General features: G+C 38.4%; 1 protein-coding gene across 1 annotated transcript in view; it reads left to right on the forward strand.

Moving 5' to 3' along the window:
* The window catches only part of LOC102819639 (calcium-binding mitochondrial carrier protein SCaMC-1-like), an 88,797-nt gene that overhangs the window by 51,312 nt on the left and 13,423 nt on the right, over positions 1 to 24,062 (forward strand). The window contains exons 5-6 of the mRNA XM_006866009.1: positions 6,964 to 7,122; positions 22,089 to 22,241. Of these exons, the coding sequence (XP_006866071.1) occupies positions 6,964 to 7,122; positions 22,089 to 22,241 (312 nt within the window). The remainder of the gene's footprint in view (positions 1 to 6,963; positions 7,123 to 22,088; positions 22,242 to 24,062) is intronic.

A 24,062-nucleotide genomic window follows, 5' to 3' on the forward strand; every position in this document is an offset into this window, starting at 1 on the left:
AGTTGTTCTGTCCATCATCTATCGTGTGTTAAAATCTCCTACTATTATTGTGGAGTCCTAGTGTGGCACTGCAGGATAAGCACTGCACTGCTAACTGCAAGGTTGGTGGTTCAAATCCACCAGCCACTCCTTGAAAACCCTATACAGGTTCACTATGAGTTGGAATTCCACAGCACTTAACAGCAACAATTATTGTGGAACTGCCTATTGCCTTTTACAGTACTGTTAGAGTTTGTTTTATTTATTTTGGAGCTCTTATCATTTGGATGAAAAAGGGAAATAGCAAATAATTGTTGCTGTTAAGTGCTGTGGAATCAGCTCTGACACATAGTGACCTGTATAGTGTTTCTGAGAATTGGCTGGTGGATTTGAACCACCAAACTTGAAGTTAGCAGTTCAGTGCTTATCCTACAGTGCCATACCAGGATTCCACCTGGTGTAGTGCTATGGGTTAGTATACTGGACTGCAATGTCAGTTTGAACTGCAAGGTCGGTGGTTCAAGCTCATCAGCCGCTCCTCAGAAACCCTAAACAGGGTTACTATGGGTCGGAACTGACTTGATGGCAACAACAACAATCATTTTGATGTGTAAATCTTGTGGCTTTGTCTTCTTTGTGTATTAATCTTTTAACAAATATATAGTATTCTTCATTGTCTTTTGTGATGGACTTTGATTTAAAATACGTTTTGTCAGCGATGATTTTGTAGGATAAGCACTGGGATGTGAACCATAAGATTGGCAGTTCAAGTCCACCAGCAGCTCCTTGGGAGAAAGATGAGGCTTTCTGCTCCTGCAAAGATTTACAAATTCAGAAACTTTACATAGGGTCACTATGAGTTGGAACCAGCTCGATGGCACTTAACAACAACAAACAATAACTACAGTATTCCCTCTCCTGCTTTTTTGAATACTTTTTTCCATCCTTTGATTAAGCAACATATGGATGAGTCATGCTTTTTCTTACACATTTTGTCACTTTAATCTGTTGCATTTAAATCATTTATGTTCAGTGTGATTTTTGATAGATACGATTTTGTTGAGGTCATTTTCATATGCTTTTTTTATGGTGTTGACAGTTTCTTGGCTTAATTTTCTCTGCTGAGTTCTTTTTGTTCATGAATTTTATTTTCATTTCCTTCATTGATGTTGATTTTATGTTTACTGCATCTTTATGATTTGTTTTTTTTTTTTTTTCTAATTTGGTGAGTAGGTTCATTAATTTTCTTTATGATTACTCTGAGATTTCCCTTTATCTTCTTAAATTTGAAAGCCTGTTATTTCTTGGTAATTGTTTTTACTTCATATGAAAATTCTCTGACTACACTGTTTATTTCCGTTTGTCTTGGGGTTTCCATTGTTTATAAAATGGTATTTCTGATTCTCTCCTTTTAGTTTTTTGGCTTTATTTTACTTTTGAGATTTCTTTGCCTGGGCTGATATCTGAATAATGCTGTTGTGTGTCTTAATCTCAGATTATTGTCTGATGTCATTGGTTCTTTGTCTAAAAGATGCCTTTTAAAGTTTTTTGTAAATTTGGTGTGTTGTTTACAGATTTCCCTAGTTTCTGCTTATCTGGGAATGTCCTAGTGTCACGATCATATTTGAGAGACAATTTTGGTAGACATATGACTCTTAGTTGCAATTATTTATTTTCAGGGTTACATATATGACACTCTATTATCTTCATGCCTGAATGGCTTCTGTTGAGTAATCAGCTTAGTGTTATTCATGCACCTTTGGATATGCTATTTCATTTTTTCATGAACTGCTCTCAGAAATATTTGTGTTTGGATTTGGAAGTTTTGTTATGGTATGTCTTGGTGACTTTCTTTTGAATTCTATCTTGTATTTTATTTATTTATTTATTTTTAGCTTCTTGAATGGACACTTTTTCATCTTCCATAATATTGGGGAAGATTTCTGTTAGCAAGTCTTCTACAATTATTTCTGTGTCTTTATTTTTCCTCCCATTCTGGAATTCCAATCATGTGTAGATTATTCCATTTTGTCAGAGATTAATGTTGCTACTCTTGCTTTTTTTTTTTTTTCCCATCCTTTGATTCTTAATCAGTTTATGTCTTTGATGGGTCATATTTTCTTCTTACCCATTTTGTCACTGTTTTCCTCTTGACTGTTTTGTTCAAACCATTTATATTCAGTGTAATTTTCGTCTTCATTGCTGTCATTTCCTTATGCTTTTTCTGTGTGTGGACATTTTTGTTGCTTAATTTTTTTGTGCTGAATTCTTTTTCTTTATGAATTTTCTTTTTCATTTTCTTCATTGTTGTTGATTTTGTCCCACTTAACTTGAGTTTTCTTAATTCATTTTTCTGATCATTCTTCAAACAAATTAGTACCAAGATTTGTCCTCTATTCTGTCTTCTACTGGTCCACTTATACTTCTAAGCCCTTGCATCAAGTTATCTGTTTCCGATATTTTATTGTAAATTGTATAGACTTCGAGTTGCTATTTTTGTATGGTTTCTAATTAACTGTTGACTTGGTCATTCTGTTTTTGTATTTTTTCTCTGAATTCTTCTAGAGTTTTATCTTTTGTTTTCCTTGGTTTTGTCTGAGATTTTCCCCCTATCTATTTGAGGATCCTATATATTTGTATTTTAAATTAATTACCAGGCAGTTTTATTACCATTTCTTCCTAGTGAAGGTATTCTGCCCTTTTGCTTTAGTCACTTTCTTGAACCATCTTGTCCTGCTTCTTTATATGACTTGATTTCTGCTGTCTTACCAGCATGAAGGTATTACTTTATTTATTGAATATATGTTAGTTTATTTCATCTTATTTTGCTTAGTTTTGATGTGTCCAGGATAGCAGGGCATGCATGCTCCAGAAGTCATTAATCTGGTGGCACACCAACATAGGTGCTGAGGGGCCCTTCTGGGTTGGTGCTAACAGTTAGTGTTCCCACTGGAAGGCAGGGCATAGCTGCTGTGGGCAGTACTTCCCAAATGGATAGGACAGCCTTCAGAATCCAGCCTGCATGATCAGGTCTCGGAGGTGGATGGAGAATGAAAGTGGAAGGGGACTCAAGATGGTCAATCTAGAGTAACTTTATTACCTACAATACAGCTTTAAGTGCAATCTTAGGCAGGAGGCGTATCCGGGCACCACAACAAAGCTAAGGTTTATTATTACTAGATAATAGTTGGACACACATACTTTTTTTCTCATTTTAGATAATTACCCCCAGCCATCTGGTCAGTGTGTTTTGCTCCCATAATCTTTGGCATGCAAGGTTTTCCTTGAGGTTTTCATCAAGGCATTCCTTGGTTTGAGAACTGCCTCAGAGTGGGTTTCACACATGTCGTATTCTTCCTACAATAGCCCTCTGTGCATGCATGAATTGCATTTCTGTAGGTGGTGGGTGGTGTAGGGGTTTCATTGCATGAGCAGTCAGCCTGCCTGAACTGGCTGGGTGTGGGGTGTATGACCTTGCAGCCGGGCAGATGTTGGATGAAGGTCCTAGGAACTCCTGCTCATTGTTAGTCAGCAGTGCAGGTGGCACCTGTTAGGATGCCTTGGATTTTGCTTCTGAGGTAATGTGCTTGGAAATATGGTTACCAAGGTGTGGGTATAGGATATGCTTTTGCCATTTGCCAGATTATGGGTCTGTGGGTGCACTTCACCAGTTGCTGGGTGGTTGGTGTGAGGGTGCATGAGTCCCAGATCTCTGTATGGGTGGCATGGGAGCTTGAGCTGCCAATTGTCAGGGCAGGAGGGCAGAGGAGAAGGGAGATAGTGACCCTAGTTACATGGGTGACATGGCCACTGCCAGTTGAAGGAAGAACAGGGAAATGGTGGAGGGTGGGTGACATGGAGGCACTAGTAAGTGGGGTGTGTGCACTACCATTCACTTGCCTGGTTGATAGGGTGGTGTGGTGGTCAAGAGTGACAGCATGGTCCACTAGTTGACAGGGTGCCCAGGGGTGGGTGAGGCATTTGACACATGATTTTTGGGGGGCATGTGCTACCAGTGGCCCTGGGAATAGTGCAGCAGCATGAGAGTGCATGATGCCAATTGTCATGCAGTGGGCATGTGATGCACAATTTGCAGGAGTGTGTGCCTCTGGCTGTTGGGAGAACAGGGGGCAGAGGACATGAGTGTGTGCTGCCAATCACCTGGGCTTGGAATGGAGAGTAGTGCAGTGCACGACCAGTGATCAGTGGGTGAATAGTTCAACTTCTATTTTCTGGCTCTCTCCCTATGCTATTGTAGCCAGGATCCCTGGAGTTCTTGTCTGCCTTTCTATACTTTCCTTCCTTATATCTGGTTCATGTTTTGACTAACTTGCTTTGCTCTGGATTTTTCTATCCTATATCTCTGTCTCCTGTGGGGATTCCGTGAAATTGCCTTTCTATCCTCCTCCTCTATCTTCCTCACCCAGGGGCACTGCTTGCTTTATCTCAAGATCATCACATTATGCTGGGTCAGCTGGCAGGGCACCCATGATCCTGTGTCTCCTTGTTTGCTATTTTCAGCTGGTGTTTGATCTAATTCTTCATCCTTTCATTTGCTGCCCAGGGTTTCAAGACTGTCATCTGCATGTTTTTCTTGGTTTCCCACACCCTTGCTGTACAGGAGATGGCAGAGTGTATCTGGCAAAGCTGCCTTCTTGCTCCCCAGCCTTGTATTCTTGAGATACCAAAATAATTACTAAGGCTCTACATTTTATTATGTGATTGTTACTATTCATGCCCCATTGGAAGAAAGCAGTAACATGGGTGCTTTTGATAGGACAAGTATTTTTAAATTTTGATATTACTTTTCATAATTTTGAAAAAGTTAAAATGATTGAAATCTATAAGAAATGTCTCCTGTTATGGAGAATTAATAACGATTAGCATTTAAAAAGTATTTGCTTTCTAATCTTTCTTGTGAACAGTGCATAAACAATATAACTATAGATTGTCTTCTTTGAAAAAGTGAAAGAAAACATGAGCGATAGATAAAGCAAATGTCCTCCTTGACTATGCCACCAGTCCTGGTCCCATTCTTATCACCTCCACTCCTAAGGCAACTTTCATGAGAATGGTACATCCTATCAGTCCATTTTTCCAGAACATACATTCAGATTGAGGCTTTGCTTCTTCTAAGTCATTTTATCTGGAAAGTATTATCTGACAGCTCTGCTTATCTCTTTCCCACAAAAGATAAACACTACTAAATGCCTCTGTATTGTTTTCTTAAGACACCTTTATGTGCTACCCTTGCTATTGCATTTGTTTCTCTGAATTATAATTGCTTGTTTATTTTCTTGTATCTCTTATTATATAAGAGGTCAGAAATCTCACAGAATCTGTAACACTGCCTCATGAACATCAAGTCCAGGATTAGCAGATTATTTATTAACTAATAGTTATTGAGCTTCCTTATCTCCACTGACTAAGGCACTAGGTTTACAATGGTGCACAAGAGAGACAAGTTTCTTGCCCTCCTGGGGCTAATTTTCTAGTGGGAAGAAGCAAGCCATAAACAGAAATGAACTAATAAGTTACAGTTGTGCTAAGTATTAGAAAAGAAGCCCAGGAAGGTGTTGAGGAGAAAAGTTTACAGAGAGAAAAAAAAACAAATACAAAGATTCTAAGGTGGCAGGTGCTTGGGAAGGGTGCACACATGAATGAATAAATGGAGATGGAAAAAGTAAGAAACAGAGAAGCAATATGTCCTCCATGGTTGGTAAGTAATGAAACCTAGATCCTCTCATCCAGAGTTTTGCCCACTCTTCACTGAACCACACTGTCTAAGCATTTAGCAAAACTAGACTGTCTTAGGAAAAAAGAAAAAAAAAGACCAAGTGTAATTACAGAAAATAAAGTGCAATACCAAGCTTGTTAAAGTTCGGATATTTATCACAATTGAGTGCCTTGGACAGAGCAGGAGAAAAATGTGAAACAAGCTCAACATCACAAAAAAGACTAGGATTACAGGTCTATAGAGATTGGTGGAACCCTCAAAACTATGGACGTTAGTCATCCCTCAAACCTACAACTGAACTCACCCCATGCCTCAATTTTCAGCCAAATAATAGACAGATCTATAAGGTGGACAATAACACTAGGAGGTACGCACTTCTTAGAATAACCAGTCATTTGGGATCCAAAGGCCAGCATTTACCCAAGGACAACATTCAGAAGGGTCAGGAAAGAAGGAGGAAGGGAAACGGAAAACACAGGGAGACAGTGGGATAAGTGATGTTTCATTGTGGGGATATATATCATAAAATAAATATCATAAAATAAAATGTGTATGAATTTTTGAATGAAAAACTAATCTGCTCTGTAAACCTTCACCCAATTCACAGTTAAAGGCTGGTTAAAAAATGACGTTTTAAGAGTCACTATAAATAATACAGAAGGAAATTAATCAAAGCATGTAAGAGAATAGTCTTGAAATCTGACTTATGTTTAAGTAAGAGCACAATGGAGTTTAAGATATTTTAAATTAAATAGGAAAATTTTCTTAAGTACATATTCCTTACGGATACAAATGATTTGCACTCAACAATTATGGTTCAAACCTGCCCAGAGGTACCATGGAAGAAAAGTCTGGCCATCTGATTATAATAAAGAGTATAATCAAGAAAACTCTTATGTGGCTGTTCTGCTGTGTAACACTTGGTGTTGCCATGAGCTGTAATTGCCTCATTGCCAATAGATTTATTATGTAGTAGGTATAGTAGGTGAGTGAGTAGGACACAAGCCTTACTTCATGAAAGAGTTTACATAGTTTGAAAATTGGAAATAGATGGAAAGTAACTGTCATTTAACAGGACTTGAATCTATTTGTGACTGTGGTATTAATATCATTTGATCTAGTACAAGTTCTGAGAAAATTGCCAGTCTTCACTAGAAGGAGGTCAAAAGTTGTCCTTTTAATTTGTCCTTAAGTGTTTTATAGGTTTCTTTATTATCTAATTCCATCCCACCCCCTTAATTTGTCAGGTAATTGACATAGGAGAGAGTATAGCTATTCCAGATGAATTTTCTGAACAAGAAAAGCAGTCTGGAGATTGGTGGAGGCGTTTGGTGGCAGGAGGAATGTCTGGCGCGGTCTCACGAACAAGTACGGCTCCGTTTGACCGCTTGAAAGTCATGATGCAGGTAGTCTGTGCGCTTTACATACTCCTTAAGACTTAAAGGAAGAGAAGGCTGTGGCACATGTCATACTATTCATTACAACTCATTAAAATTTTATCTTTTCTTAAAATGTGAATTTTATTATTTTCTTCAATTACAGATTTCTGAATTTTCTTATGCTATTGAAAAATTTATTTGAAATAATAATTCAAGGACTTTACAAGAAACTCTTTCAAAACCAAATCCACAAAAGGACTGATATGATGCCATTGGTCTAATTGGGCATTCATATCTCTGACACCAGGAAAACAGCATAATTTTACTCTACTATTTAAGTACAAGTAATCTTCAGAATTTGAAAACAAATTTCTTGGATCATATTACTTTAGATGTTGTAGGCTTACTTTTATTTCACTGAGTAATGGATTGTAAATAATTATAAAATAATACATGGCTTAATCTGTTAAGTATAATAATTTCAATTCATTAATAATATTTAATATTTGCTGAGTCATTTATCTTCAAGGACATAAAAATTAATAATTCATATCTAGTGAATTTAAATTAGTAATTAAATGGATAAGCCTGGCTGTTTGATTGCTGTTTGTTATGGTTATTAATAATTATCACAATGTGACTAATTCACAATGTGAATTAATTGCATAACAACTATAATGTTGTATGTTGTTGTTAAGTGCCGTTGAGTTGATTCCGACCCATAGCGACCCTGTATAGGGTTTCCGAGGAGCATTAAGAGCAATTTAATTAATTTATGTTGTTGTTAAGTGCCATTGAGTCAGTTCCAACCCATAGTGACCCTCTAGAAGGTTTCCAAGGAGCAACTGGTGAGCTTGAACCACCAACCTTACAGTTCAAACTGACTTTGCAATCTAGTGCATTAACCCACAGAGCCACACCAGGACTCCTCCTGCCTTATTCCAAAAAAGATGAACTGTCTTAATTAAGATCTAAGCTTATGTACATAATGTCATTTTTAGAAAATAAAGGCTGTTAGAAGGATATCTTTTTTGAGGGTGGGGAGAGATGATGATACAATAGACATAGTTTTTGCCATTGCAGAATTTATGGTATGGCAGGAAATTAGGCAAGTAATAATAAACTGTGATGTAAGTGCTAATCCCCCTGGCAAGGGGCACACATGGTATTATGAAAACACCAAGGAGGAGTAAATATCATTTTCCTCTGGGTACTATTGCTCACATAAATATATGGTGGTATATTAATCAGTGCATCTCATGGAAATAAAGATCTTCATAATTCAGTGATCTATGTGTTGTATAGACTCTTTACGAGGCATAAAATAGTTAAGGCAGTTAACCTACCATCCCTTTGTCTGGCTGATTTCATGTGTAACTTACATTCTATTCACTCAGGTGACTGAATTCAGTCAGCTGTTATGAAAGAGCAGATGTTGAAAAGTAGAAAATCCTCAAACTGGCTTATCAGGAGAAAAAAAAAGGTATAAATTAAAAAAGAAAACAGAGACAGTTCAGAGTTACTCAGTGATGGAGACAAACAGATAGAGGAGAATGATGGGAAAGGCACCAACAGGAAAAAAAAAATATTTTTTTGTAAAAAATTACAAAATAATGTAATTATTCTGTGCCTGTCATATGCTAGCTGCTGGAAAGGCAAAGATGAGAAGCTTATTTCTTATACTCAAGAACCATATAGGGGTGAAAATGACATCTGTTTGATGACAAGATGATGTTATTGAAAATAGTAATTGTCATTTATGAGTGCTTGCTATGTGGGGGATAGAAAAAGACATATGGCTATGTGGGGGCACCAGATAGAAATGGGTCAATGGAGCAGGGAGAGAAAAAAAGTCTGGAGCAAGTAGGAGGCACAGAATTGAGGAAACAAAGAAAGAGAGAATGAAAGAGAAAGGAGCTGGGTAGAGAGGAGTAGGAAGAAGCTGGGAGATGGAAAGTAGAAAAGGAAAATACAGAAGAAAGAAACAAAAAAAGAAGAGGGAGAAAGAGAAGTGGAAAATGGGTTAGTAATGGGGAGCAAGGACTCCTGGTGTGGCACTGTGGGTCAATGCGGTGCGCTGCAAGGACAGTCTGAGCCTCAGGGTTAGCAGTTCAGGCTCACCAAGCTGCTCCTCAGAAACCCTATGCAAGGTTGCTATGAGTTGGGACCAACTTGATGGCACTTAATAATAACAATAACAATAGGGAGCAAAGAGTCATATAATGGGGGCCAAAGGGAGGAAAGTTATCCCTTTTATGTGGAGCTGTATTGCACCTCATGGCATCTCATACATAAGGAACCCTGGTGGCACATTGATTAAGCACTTAGCTGCTAACCGAAAGGTTAGTGATGATTCAAACACACCAGCTGCTCTGCAGAAGAAAGATGTGACAGCCTATTTCTGTAAAGATTACTGCCTTGGCCTTGTTTTCATTTTAGCTGTTTCAATTGCTACTAGATAAGGATGGACTGGCGCTTAAGGAGGGGCAGGGATATTGGAAGAATAAAAGGTCTGATCATTTTTATGTGCTACCCATTCCTGCCCTGTGTGCACTGCTTAGCTAGACAGCCAGAAAATAAAGTACACTGAGAATCATAAAAAAAAAGAAAAAGAAAAGAAAAGATAGCAGCTTTGGAAACAGTATAAAGTCACTATAAAATATTACTGTTTACTCTGTTTCGACGGCACTTAACAACAATAACTTTTTTTTTTTTAAAGCTTTTATTATGTATTGAGTGATAGTTTACATGAGAGAACATCAGGTTTGTACTCATCCTATCGTATTTCGCATCATTGCAATGATTACAATCCCCTCCGTGCATTACCATTCAACAGTATTTGCTTCTATTCCCTCTGTTTTTTGTTTCTTTTTTTTATGTACACAAAAACACTCAGGAATATATAATCATTTAAACAACTCAAGAGCACATTCTTCAAGCCTGCCTCCTGGCCCCCAGCACAAAGCCTTTCTTTTTCCATGAGTCTAAAGTCCTCAGTTTTATCTTTCCATGTTATCCACAACTCTGTTTTATGGACTTCTGGTGTGGCGCTGTAGAATCAGCACTGGATTGCGAACCACAAGGTTGGCAGTTCAAACCCACCAGCTGCTCCTCGGAAACCCTATGCAGGGTCACTATAATTCAGAACTGACTCGAAGGCACTTAAAAATGACAACTGTTTTATAATGTCAGAATTGGAGTCCTGGTGTGGTGCTGTTGGCTGCAAAGATCGCACCAGTCTGCAAAGCCATTTGAACTGCAAGGTGGGTGGTTCAAGTTCACCAGCTGCTCCTCGGAAACCCTATACAGGGTCGCTATGGGTCAGAATAGACTCAACGGCACTTCACAACAACAACATATGTCAGAATCTACAACTCAAAGGTAACTGGCAGTCCGACTTATGCACAACCTGTAGTTACAAACCAACCCCCATAAAACATATTTAAAATATGAGATATATACAGTGGTTCCTAATAAGAAACAGGCACTGCTTTGTAATGGACATCAAAACATTATTATTATTACTTACTGTATTATTATGGAAATGAGGAGACTGTGTAGCACTGCAGCTTAATCCACTGGACTGCAGTGTCGGTTTGAACTACCAGATTTGCAGTTCAAGCTCACCGTCCGCGCCTCAAAAACCTATATAGGTTTGCTATAAAACAGAAATGACTCCACAGCCTTAACAACAACAAAAAATTATGTTAAAGATGATTTAGTGTTTCTTTAATGTTTTTTGTTCATAGAAAGGAGTCCTGGTGTGGCCCTCTGGGTTAATGCACTGAACCACAAGGTCAGTTTGAATCATAAGGTGAGTTTGAACTGCAAGATCAGTGGTTCAAATTCACCAGCCGCTCCTTGGAAACCCTATACACAGTGGCTATGAGTTGGAACCGACTTGGTGGCACTTAACAACAACAACATGCATTAAAAAGTGCACTATACACCAAGAGAAATGTTTTACTAACTGACATGAGATGCAAACTGTACCTAACTCTTCTGATTTATATATAAATTCAACATACAGACAAATATAGGAATGAAATTTATTTATAATTCGGGGCCTGTTCATATAGATATTTGATGGTGAAATGAGTTCATTGTTGTTATTAGGTTCTGTCGAGTACGTTCAACTTATAGTGACCCCATGCACACAGAATGAAACATTTTTTGGTCCTGCACCATCCTCACCATTGTTGTTATGCCTGAGCCCACTGATGCTGCCATGCTGCAAATCTGTCTTGTTGGGGGTCTTCCTCTTTTCACTGGTCCTCTACTTTACCAAGTACGATGTCCTTCTCCAGGAGCTCGTCCCTCCTGATTATGTCATCAAGTCAGTTTCGATTCATAGAAACTCCATATAGGGTTTCAGCGGCCTGGTAGCTTTGAAACACTAACCTTGTGGTTAGCAGTCCAGTGCTTATCCTACAGCACCATATCAGAACACAGATTTCTTTGTTGTTCTGGCACTTTTAACTTTGTTCTCCAACACCATAACTAAAATGCATCAATTCTTCTATGGTCATCCTTATTCATTGTTCAACTTTCACATGCGTATGAGGCTTCTGAAAATGCCAAGATTTGGGTCACCTTAGTCCTCACATTGATAGCTTTGCTCTTGAACACTTTAAAGAGGTCTTTTGCAACAGATTTGCCTAATGAAATACGACATTTGATTTCTTGACTGCTGCTTCCATGAGAGTTGATTGTGGATCCAAGCAAAATGTAGTCTTTAACAACTTCAGTGTTTTCTTAATTTATCATGATGTTATTTATTGATCCAGTTGTGAGGATCTTTGTTTTCTTTACATTGAGGTGGAATCGATGCTGAAGGCTATAATCTGATCTTCACCAGTAAGCATTTTAAGTCCTCTTTTCTTTTCTGCAAGCAAGGTTGTATCATCTGCATATCACAGGTTGTTAATGAGTCGTCTCCCAATTCTAAAGCCATAGTATTCTTCATATAATCCAGCTTCTTGTATTATTTGCTCAACATACATATTGAATCAGTATGGTGAAAGAATTTAAGTCTAGGTTTTAAATACTTTTCCTGACTTTAAATCATTCAGTATTTCCTTGCTATGTTTGAACGATGGCATCTTGATATATGTACAGGTTCCTCCAATCCTGATGTCACATTCTTCTTCATATAATCCAGTTTCTCAGATTATTTGTTCAACATACAGATTGAATAAATGTGGTGAAATAATACTATCCTGGCACATACATTTCCTGATTTTAAACTATGTAGTATCCTTTTGTTCTGTTTGAATGACTGGCTCTTGGTCTATGGATAGGTTCCTATGAACACAATTAAGTGTATTAGAATACCCATTCTTCGCAATGTTATCCATAACTTTTCATGTTCCACACAGTTGGAAGGCTTTGCATAGTCAATAAAGTACAAGTAAATATCTTTTTAGTATTTTCTGCTTTCAGCCAAGATCCATCTGACATTAGTAATGATCTCCCTTAATCCATATCCTCTTATGAATCCTGCTTGAATTTCTGGCAGGGCCTGTTGATGTACTGTTGCAACTATTTTTGAATTATCTTCAGCAAAATTTTACTTGTATGTTATATTAATGATATTGTTTGATAATTTCCACAATCCATTGGATTGCTTCTCTTTGGAATAGGTACAAATATGGGTCTCTCCCAGTTGGTTGGCAGGCAGCTGAGTGTCTCCAGTGCTGAATCCGTTTGTTGAAAGATTTAAATTTATAGTCTGTCAATTCCTGCAGTCTTGTTTTTTGCCAGTGCCTTTAGTGCAGTTTGGACTTCTTTCAGTATCCTTGATGCTTGATCTTATGCTACTTCTTAAAATTGTTGAACACTGACAATTTCTTTTTGGTACAGTGGGTCTTTTATACCTTTTATCTTCTTTTGATTTTTTTATACTTTCTGTATTACTCAGTATTTTACCCAGTGTTGGTGTTTTTGTTGAAGTGCCATTGAATCAGTTCAGACCCATAGCGACCCTGTATAGGATGTCCGAGGAGCCGCTAGTGAGCTTGAACCACCAACCTTAGATTCCTTCACTATTGCAACTCCAGGCTTGAAGGATTTTCCTCAGTTCTTCCAATTGTGTTCTTCCTTTTTGATTTTCTGACTTCAGGGCTTTGCATATTTCATTATAATACTTGACTTGATGAATACAATGCCATTTCTCTTGACTTTGTCTTCTTGAGTTGCCACTTAAAATTTTCTGCTCAGCTCTTTGCTTCATCATTTCTTCTATTTGCTTTATCCACTCTATCTTTACGAACAATTTCAGAGCCTCTTCTGACATCTATTTTGGTCTTTTCTTTCTTTCCTGTCTTTTTAATGTCCTTTTGCTTTCTTCCCGTATAATGTCCTTGATGCCATCCCTCAGCTTTTCTGGTCATTGAATCAAATCTGTTCTTGAGGTGGTCTGTAAATTTAGGTGGGTTGTGTTCAAGATCATATTTTGGCTTTCGTGGGATTGTTTCATTTTTATTTGTTTTTTATTTTTTAATGTTTCACTGTGAATTATGTGATAGTTTACATGGGAGAACATTAGTTTTACATTCATCCTGTCATATAGCATTACATTGCCCTGGTCACAATCCCCTCCATGCATCCTCAACCAACCAAATGGTACACCCTGCCAGCCTGCCCCGTGTTCCTCAGCACACAGTCCCTGTCCCTCTCCAAGGCCTAGAGTTTCGAGCTGCTCCATCTCTCCACATCATCGTCTCTGCCTCCATCTCTGGCATCACTGTTTCTCTGGGTAGGGTCCCTCATTCTGCTCTTCTCCCTTGATGGTCCCAGGGCCCTCTGCTCCTAGACTGCAGAGTCAACCACTCCCCTCCTTTTGCTACAAAATGTGTACCTTTACATTTCCAACCCTCACAGTCAGTCCTGATAGTAATTATTCACTATTGTACCACATGAGTGCTATCCACATCTCCTTTCATCAGTCCTGCCTAGACAGATTGGATGCTATTCAGTGGAGATTCTATCTTTCTCCGTACCCTCTAGATCTAGGCTCCCTCTTGAAAGCTTGTAAGCCAATCACTTCTTGCCTTTTGTAAGCCCCCACCCCATTTTGGGTAGCCAATGTCCAAGTTGCCCATCCCTGTCTACTCTGTGTATCGAAGGGGTGGAAATGATCTTTGCTGTAAAGATTTGTTCCCTCTTTTGAGCTACTGTATCCATAGGTGTAGGTCAAGTTCATCAAATTCTATCAGATTACTCTTTTTTTCCTCTTCTTTCTTCTTATAGTTGAGCTCTGATCATCCAGCCAATGAAGCCAGGTCAAGTGGGTATTATCTGTAAGTGTGGGTATTCTTGTGCATATGCCCTCTCTTCTTATCACCTGGATGCTTCATTCTCCACTCTAGTCCACTGTGGCTATGTCATTGACTCTGGGCCTAGGAGTCCCCAGGTCTTGCCAAACTGTCGGGCAACCAGGTCTCCACGCAGGTTCACAGGAGTGTATTGAACATGGTTGGACTTAGCACACAGCTTCATTGCTGTTTTTCTCTCACTTCCCCTCATCAGTGACCAGTGTGGTCACCAGAGCATGTGTCTGCTCGTGTATTCCCATTAAGTCTCAGTCTTTGAAGGGGGTTTGCCCTGAGGGGACCCGACCGCTTGCCTTGATGTCTCCTGGGCGAGCAACTTGCTTGTTCTTGTAGTAATCAGTCAGACTGCCGTTATTGTTTTGTATTTTTCCTGTCGGTCTTTCTTTCAAGAAGTATCTTCTGTCCTTCTAGCCACTCCAGGCTGGTCTGCTTGGTGGCAATTTTCCAACTCAGAAGATTCTGAATGGAGTTCAGAATTCTACCCATGGTCTTATGTAATGCAGAGGCTCCTCAGGAAGCCTCCTTCAATGGGTACATTGTAGTCCCATTTTAGGTATTCCAATCAGTTATAGGCAGAAGACAGACTTAATAAGCTTTCTATGGTGATGTTTCTGGCTATTTCTTTCTCTCCCCCTCAAGCATCTATTTTATAGTGGTATGCCAGGAAAGCCAAGATTCAAGAGACAGCCAAGCATCTTAACATTATTTCCTCTCTTTGGCCCATTCCAACTATACCTCAATCCCTGTATCCCAGAGCCCTGCTGTTCCAAGGTTGTGCATACATCATTATTTACCTCTGTCCCACTTAGCCCCTGCAAACCTGCCTAATTGTTTTCCCATCTGCCTTGTTCTTCCAATTCCCTCCCCATTCTTGTGTATTGCCTGCTTCCTAGCACCCAAACTATCCTGTGTCTATTGCCTACCCTGTGCTCCACCTTCCCCTCCTTCCCCTCACCCCACTCCCTACATCGTGGATTTGTTTTAGTTTTCTTCGACTTCTGCCTGAACTTGTACATGAGCAATTGAAAGTCTGTTCCACAGTCAGCCTCTAGCCTTATTTTGGCTGATTATATTGAGATTTTGTACCGTCTCTTGCCACAGATGTAGTCACTTTGTTTCCTGTTTATTCCATGTTGTGAAGCCCAGATATACAATAACCTGGGTTATGTTATTGAAAAATGTATTTGCAGTGAATAAGTCATTGGTCATGCAAAATTCTATCATGTGATCTCAAGCATAATTTCTATCAGCAAACATGTATTTTCCAACTTCTGAACCTTCCTCTTTGTTTCCCACCGTTGTATTCCAATCGCCAGTAATTATCAATACATCCTTAATTGCATGTTTGATCCATTTCAAACTGAATAAATTGGTAGAATTCTTCAACTTCATCATCACTGGCTTTTGTCATTGGGGTGTGAATTTCAATAATATTGGTATTAACTGGATACTATGGGTGTTATTCTACCACAGACAACATTATACTTTAAGATAGATCTTGAAATGTTGTTTTTGATGATGAATGCAATGCCATTTCTCTTGAATTTGTTGTTCCCAATACAGTAAACCATTTGGTTGTCTGATTCAAAATGGCCAATACCAGTTCATTTTAGCTCACTAATGTCTAGTGTTTGATCTTTATGTGTTCCATTTAATTTTTGACAACTTCTAATTTTCCTAGATTCATACTCTGTACCTTCTATATTCTAATTATTAATGAATGCTTGCAGCTGTTTCTCCTCATTTTGAGTTGTGCCCCATCAGCAAATGAAGGTCCTGAAAGCTTTACTCCCTTGTGTTATCATGGTCAACTCTACTTTGAGGAGGCAATTTGTCCCCAGTCTTATTTTGAGTGCTTTCCCACCTGAGGGGCTCATTCTCCAGCATTGTATCTGACAATATTCTGGTGCTAGTCATAATGTTTTCATCTTTCAGCACTATACCTAACAATTTTCCACTGCTATTTGTAAGGTTTTCAGTGGCTAAACACTTAGAAAGTAGTTCACCTCTCCTTCTTAGTCTGTCTTAGTTGGGAAACTCCGCTGAAACCTGTTCTATACAACCTATACTGGTGACATAGCTTCTAGAATCACAGCAATAAGCAAGCCACCAAAATATGATAAACCGACAGACTAGTGGTAGTCCATAAAAATCACAGCCTACAGAGCTGAACTGAGTCTTAGTATATCAGAAGAAGGCTTATAGCAAACCCTACGGGGCAATTCACCGTGAAATGTAATCAATTTGAATTCACACAACAGTAGTTCTTACTTTTTTATAATTTTATACTCTGGTTGTTGTTGTTTTTATGATTAGCAGTATAATATGACCATCTTTTCGTGTTATTTTATGTTTGTCATATGATTATGCAGTAGTGTTTCAAGTGGGTGCATCATAATTTGACATTTTTTCCTATTCTGAACATATAAATGCTTTTAATCTTCTTTTTAAAAATGATTATATTTTGTTAATGATATAATTTTATGATGAGTAAGGAGTCCTGGTGTGGTCCTGCAGGATAATGCACTGGACCACAAGTTTGAACCACAAGGTTGGCAATCCAAATCCACCAGCTGTTCCTTGCGAATCCTATACAGGGTTGCTATGAGTTGGAATTGACTTGATGGCACTTAACAACAACGATTATTGTCTACAACTCTTTGCTTATATTTAGAATTATTTGTTTAGAAAGATTCCTACAAGTTTAAATAATGATGGCATGATTTTTAAAACTTGATATATGTTGCTAAATTGTTTTTTAGACTATACTCATAGGATATGAGAATGACCATTTCAACTTGCTGTCCCATTATTTTCTATTATAGACTTGAGGGTATTTTATTGTCTTTAGATTTTTAGTTTTTAACAAATAAAATTTTCTTCTGTTAATAAAATAAAGTAGAAAATATGAAAATGCAGAGAAGTGTAGAGGAAGGCATTAAAATGACCTGTAAGTAATTCTCACTCTTCTGAAGTAAATACTATTGAAAGTTTGATGTTTCCATCTGTTCTTTTTTCAGGTATATGTCAATACATATTTTAATAATCTTGTATCAATTAAATAGCAGTAATATATCTTACATATGCTGAGATTTCCTGATAATTAAGTTATTCCTGTCCTAGTATGGCACTGTTGGATTAACACTGGACTGCTAACCACAAGGTTGGCAGTTCAAACCCACCAACTGCTCTTGGGAAATCATCTATAGGATCACTATGAGTCAGAACCGACTTGACAGTACTTGATAGCAATGACTTTTTTTTTTTTTTGGGTGGGAAAAACCCATTTATCTGTTTTTTTTTTGTTTTTTTTTTTAATTTAAGGTTTTTTATTGTGGATTGAATGAAACTTTATAGGGCATATCATCAGTTTTACATTCAACAAATCATACACCTTATTTCATTACAATGATTATAATCCCCTCCATGTACCATCAGTTAACAGTATTTCTCTCTATTCACTTTAGTTTTTTAAAAACAAACAACAAAAAAACAACCCACTCAGGCATATATAGTAATTTACATCTCTAAAGGGCACATTCTACAAGTCTGTCTCCTGGACAACAGCTCTTAGTCTCTCTCTTCTTAGTCATGGATCTAGAGTCCTCAGCCGCTCCCCCTCTCCGTGTCCCCATCTCTGCCTCCATCTCTGGCACTGCTGTTTCTCTGGATAAGGTCCTGCATTCTGCATATGCTTCTCTCTGTTTCTGGACTGTAAGATTAAACACTCCCCTGTTTTTGTTCCAAAACTTCTACCTTTACAATTGTGACAGTCACAATTAGTCATGATAAAAATTATTTACTATTGAATCATATGAATGTTATCCCCATCTCTTTTCACCAGACCCATCTAGACAAGGTGACAGCTATTCAGTGGGCACTTTCTTTCCCTCTATACTCTTAAACTAAACTCCCTCTTAAAACCTTGTAAGCCAGTCACTTCATGCTTTTATTGCCCCCTCATTTTAGGTAGCCAATGTCTAAGTTGCCCGTCCTTATCTACCCTGTGTACAGATGGGATAGCATTGATACTTGATGTGAAGACTCTTTCCCTCTTTATTGGTATTTAGAGTAACTACCTCTCTGAGTATAGGTCAGGTTCATCAAATTGTACAAATTTACCCTTGTTTCCTTTATTAAAAAAAAAAAAAAGTTTTGTTTTGTTTTGTTTTTTTGCTATCTTCCTCTAGTCGAGTTCTGATTATCGAGCCATTGAGGCTAGGTCAGAAGGGTACTGTTTGGGTGTTCTTGTGCACCTCCCCTCACTTCATATCAGCTGGATGCTTCACTCTCAGCTATAGCCCTCTGTGGCTATGTCCTTGTCCATGGGCTCAAGTGTCCTCAGGTCTCACCACACTTTGGACCAACCAGCCCTTCCTCTTCTCTCTCTCATCTCCAGGTCAACGAGATTCAATGGACTGGGGTTGAACTCAGCCCATTTCTTCATTGCTGTCTTTCCACCTCTTCCACTCACCAGTAGACCAGTGTGGTCGCCAGCAAGCTTACATGCTTGTTTGTGTGTTCCCTTTGAGTTTCAGTCTTAGAAGGGAGTTTGTCCTGAAGGCACTTGATTGCTAGCCTTGATGTCTTCCTGGCGAATAGCTTGCTTATTCTTGTAGTAGCCAGTCATGCTGACAATTTTTGTTTTGTTTTTTTCCTGATGATCTTTCTTTGAAGATGTATCTTCTTTCACTGTAGCTGTTCCAGGCTGGTCTGCTTGTCTTTCTAGTGGGAATGTCCCACCTCATAAGGTTCTGGATGGGACTCAGGATTCCTTCCACCTAAGGTCCTGTATGATACAAAGGCTTTCCAAGACGCCTATTACACTGGGCAAGTTCTAAACCCCTTTTAGGTATTCCAATCAATTATAGTCTGAAGATGAGCTTACAAGTTTTCTCTAATCATGTTTCCCAACAATCCTTTCTATCCCACTCAAGTGTCTATTATACATTATTAGGCAAGGGAAACTAATATTCATAAGACAGTCAAGCATTTTAGTATTATTTCCCCTCTTCAAGCTATACCTAGATCCCTGTATCCCAGAGCCCTGTATTTCCAAGGTTGAGCATGCATCACTATTTACCTCTGTCCCACTTAGGCCATGCAAACCTGTCTCAGTGTTCCCCTATCTATCTTTTTCTTCTGCCTCCTCCCTGCTTCTTGTATTGCTCTCCCCAACACCCAAACTAAACCCCCACCCCAACCCCATTGTGGTTACCTTGTATTCCATTAGTTCTTCCCTCCATTTAAGATAGTCTATTGACAACAACAACAATTTTATCCTGTAATCTACCTGACCTTCCCACCACCTGGATCTCTGTTCTTCTGTGTTTACCTTCTTTCACATTGAAATGGTTTTGATTATAGACTGACCTTCCAGATCCTTTGTTCTTATAATTTTATTCTGTTCTTGACTCTTCCATTTGTCGATTGAGTTCAGGGTAATGCTGCCACGTTTGTCATTCTGTAGTTGTCTGTTCCTGTTAGTTCTCAGTCCACAGAACTTCCTTTAGGATGTTTTTCATAGCAGGGTTGGCTTTGGCAAAATCCCTTAGCTTCTGCCTATCCTGGAATGTTTTGATTACACCATTGTATTTGATTGACAGCTTTGCTGGGTAGAGGATTCTTGGGTGGCAGTTTTTTTTCTTTCAGCGTTTTATATATGTCTCCCCATTGCCTTCTTGCCTGCATGGTTTCTGTTGAGAGATCCAAACTTAATCTGATTTGCTTGCCTTTGTATGTTATACTTCTCTTTTTCCTAGCTGCTTTCAGGATCCTGTCCTTATCTTTGCTTTTGGAGAGCTTGATTATTCTATGTCTTGGTGATTGTCTTTTGGGGCCAAGCCTTCCTGGGGTTCGATGAGCTTCTTGAATGCTTATTTTTTCACTTTTCATGATGTTAGAAAAATTTCTTCCAGAAGCTCTTCAACTTTCTCCTCAGTGGATTTGTCTGATTCTTTCTGTTCCAGAATGCCAATAATTCTTATGTTATTCCTGTTCATGTTGTCCAACATGAATCTTAGGCCTTCTTCAGATTTTTTAAATCCTTTTTTGTGTTTGTTCTTCTATCTTAGCAGTGTTGAGAGATTTATCTTCTAGCTCTCTAGTGCTGGCTTCTATCTCTTCAATTCTACTCTTTTGCCCTTTCAGTGTATTGTCCATTTCTGATATTCTGCTATTAATCACCTGGACCTCTTACTGTAGGTTTTGAATTGTTTCCAATGCTCTATCTATCTTATTTGATTGCTCATGTAGTGCTTTCCTGACTTCATCCTTATATTTCTCAACTCCATTATATAGTGTTTTGATACATTTTATAATCATTTTTCTGAATTCCTTCTCCAGCATTTCCAAAGCCTGCCCATCTTCCAATATGGAGTGTAGGTCTCCTTCCAGTTCATTTGCCTCAGTCACTTTATGTCGTTTCTTCACATGTGCAGGTATGGTCATCTGCTTCTGTTTTTTGGGCATATTCAGTAGTTATTTGTGGCCTTAATACTTAGATGGTTGTGTATTTTGGTATTTTTTTGTGCTTTCTGATTGCCTCTAGGTAGATGTGATCAGGAAATTGGCTTCCCTTTTCACTCTTCTTCCTGGGAAATTTCAAGATGCTACTGTTGGTTGTTTTGATGTAGGATTTAATTTTCAGCCTATTTCCTTTTTAGTCTGTCTGTCCCACTCCACAATCCCCAATTAGGCCTTTTTACTAGTTATAAATATTTCAGGGCTGGCTGTGGCCGTTTTGTTTTAAGTGGAAACTGTCTCTTTAAATTTCGAGGAGATCTGTGCGCATGCATAGTAGAACCCTCTGAGGGTGGGGCTGGTTGTCCACTCATTCAGGCATCCCTATAGTCACCAGACTGGAGGTGTGCAGAGAGCGAGGGACCAATGAACAGATACCAAAAAAGGAAGAATGTCCACACCTTTATCTCTTTCATTCTGTCAGGCATCCGTGTCTGCTCTGATCCTTCCCCCACTTGGTCTTGCCCAAGATGGCGGCTCTGGGAGCAGCTGAGCATCTTTAATTAGAAAGCAGTGGATTTCTTGCTTCTGCTACAAATTCACCTACCTGCAAGCCTTCCAAGCTTCTAAATATTCCTTTATATGTGGTTCAGAGTTCTATCACTATCCCCTGAGCCTGCTTGGTTGAGTATTTTGGATGTTGTTGCTGACAGAGCTCCTCACTGTGAGTCTACTCGAGCTGCCATCTTGTGTTTAGCAATGACATTTTTGAAAAGTTATTTTTTTGGTCTTCTTTGATGTCTTATACTAATTTAAGTGCATATTTGGGAACAACAAAAAAATTAATTTTTAAATTCTATGTCTCTGAAAGAAAATTAGGATGGTGTTAAAATTGTGAGTTTGTATATTTGTTGTTGTTGTTAAGTGCTGTCAAGTCATTTCTAACTCATAACAATCCTGTATAGGGTTTCCAAGGAGGAGCTGGTGAGCTTGAACCACTGCTCTTGCTGTTCAAATACACCTTGCAGTCCAGCGCATTAACCCACAGTGCCACACCAGGACTCTGAGTTTGAACATATATGTATATAATTATTTTATGGATAATAAAAATATCAAGCAATAATACTAGCAAAATTAATTCAGTATAAATTGTAAATAAGTGAGTGAATAAATAATGAATTTGCTATTCATTTTTAGGTTTATAGCTCAGAGTCAAGGAGAATGAGATTGATTGGTGGATTCGAGCAGATGGTAAAAGAAGGAGGAGTTATTTCTCTTTGGAGAGGAAATGGTGTAAATGTTTTAAAAATTGCACCAGAGACAGCACTCAAGTTTGGTGCCTATGAACAGGTAAAATGTGGAATTTTACAATGAAGAGCAGATTTTAAATTCAATGTAGACTGTCATGAAAGGGAAGCTAGGAAAGGCAGAAGCAATTGTTATCAATGTGCAGACTAGTGACTTTGTTTATTCTTAGTTGATTATTTTTCCTGTTTTCACATCACTATTATTTCTCAAAGGAGCCCTGTTGGCACAGTGGGTTAAATATTGGGTTGCTAACCACAAGTTTGTTGGTTCAAACCCACCTGCTATTCCATGTGAGAATGATGAGACTTAATGTTCCCCCCAAATTAACAATATTGGAAACACTAAGTAGTATTCTACTCTATCTTATAGTCTCACTATCAGTCAGATCTAACTCCATGACAGTGGCTTTGGGTGTTTTTGGTTTGTTGTTTATAAGAGAAACCCTCTGAGTTATATATACGTGCATGTATATGCATACACACACACACATATGTATTTAAGTGCTGTTGAGCGGTTTCCAACTCATAGTGACCTTGTATATGTAGGGTTTTCAAGGAGTAGCTGGTGAGTTTTTGAACCAACTTTGTGGTTCAAACCAACTTTTTGGATCAGTGCCTATCCTAAAGCACCATACTATGCACACACACACACACATATATATGTATATATATATACACACATGCATATTATATATATGTATATATACACACATGCATATTATATATATATAATCATAGCTGATATTTATTATGAATTCTTTTAATTTCAATATTTTATAACTAAATTTTCCCTTGAACAAATTGAATGTTTTATGAATGTTTATTTACATGAGAAAGTTAAAAAATATTTCTATAAAATTATGTTGCTATTGTTGAGTGTCATCAAGTCCATTCCGACTCATAGTAACCCTGTATAGGGTTTCTGAGGAGCAGCTGGTGATTTAGAATCTCTGACCTTGTAGTTATCCTTCCAGTGCTTATCCTACAGCATCACACCTTTATTTTAAAAAATATGAAAATGTGAGCCTATTGTTTCTTGACATATCCTCCACCTAGGTCTTTAGACTTCTGAAGGTGCTGTTTCCATTACGCTAACCCTTTCTCTAAAGAATTCTGCACTCTTTGATTTATACCATGTCTAAATGGCAGTTTGAATATTCTTGAGGGACTCAAATAGTGAATCTTTTGAATGTTCTTTGTGTTTGGGGAATAAAAAGAAGTCTGAAGTGGCAAGACCAGGGCTACAGAGTAGACAGGTTAAGGTTACCTGACAGAATTCTTGTGGGATGGTCCTTGCTACCCTCAAAGAATGGGCAGGTGCATTGTCATGATGGAAAATAATTCCTTGGGTAACTTTCCTGACCTTTTCTCACCATTTCAGTTCTCCATTTTCCTAAAACATCTTCATAATAAGCTTCATTAATGTCCTGAGTCCTTCAAGAAAGCTCTATCAAGATTGCCCTTTTGGAATGTCAAAAAACGGTTGCCATAATCTTCTGAACTGATCTCTCTGTCTAGAATTAACTGGCTCAGTAGATCCCCTTGGAAATCACTATTTTGATTGGACCACCCCTTTTTATTAAAGAACCCTAGAAAGACTAGAGACTAGAGAGACTAAAGGAGCTCTGGTAGCGTAGTGCTTACGAATCAGGCTGCAAACTGCAAGGTCAGCAGTTCGAAACTACCAGCTGTTCTGTGGGAGAAAGATGAGGCGTTCTGCTCATGTAAAGATTTACAGCCTTGGAAACCCTGTTCATCATGAAGATGGATCTTCTGTCACTGTAGCTGTTCCAGTCTGCTTGTCCTTTCTAGTGGGAATGTCTCATCTCACAAGGTTGTGGATGGGACTCAGGATTCCACCTAA

Source organism: Chrysochloris asiatica, unplaced genomic scaffold (genome assembly GCF_000296735.1).
Source record: "Chrysochloris asiatica unplaced genomic scaffold, ChrAsi1.0 scaffold00085, whole genome shotgun sequence".
Taxonomy (NCBI): Eukaryota; Metazoa; Chordata; class Mammalia; order Afrosoricida; family Chrysochloridae; genus Chrysochloris; species Chrysochloris asiatica.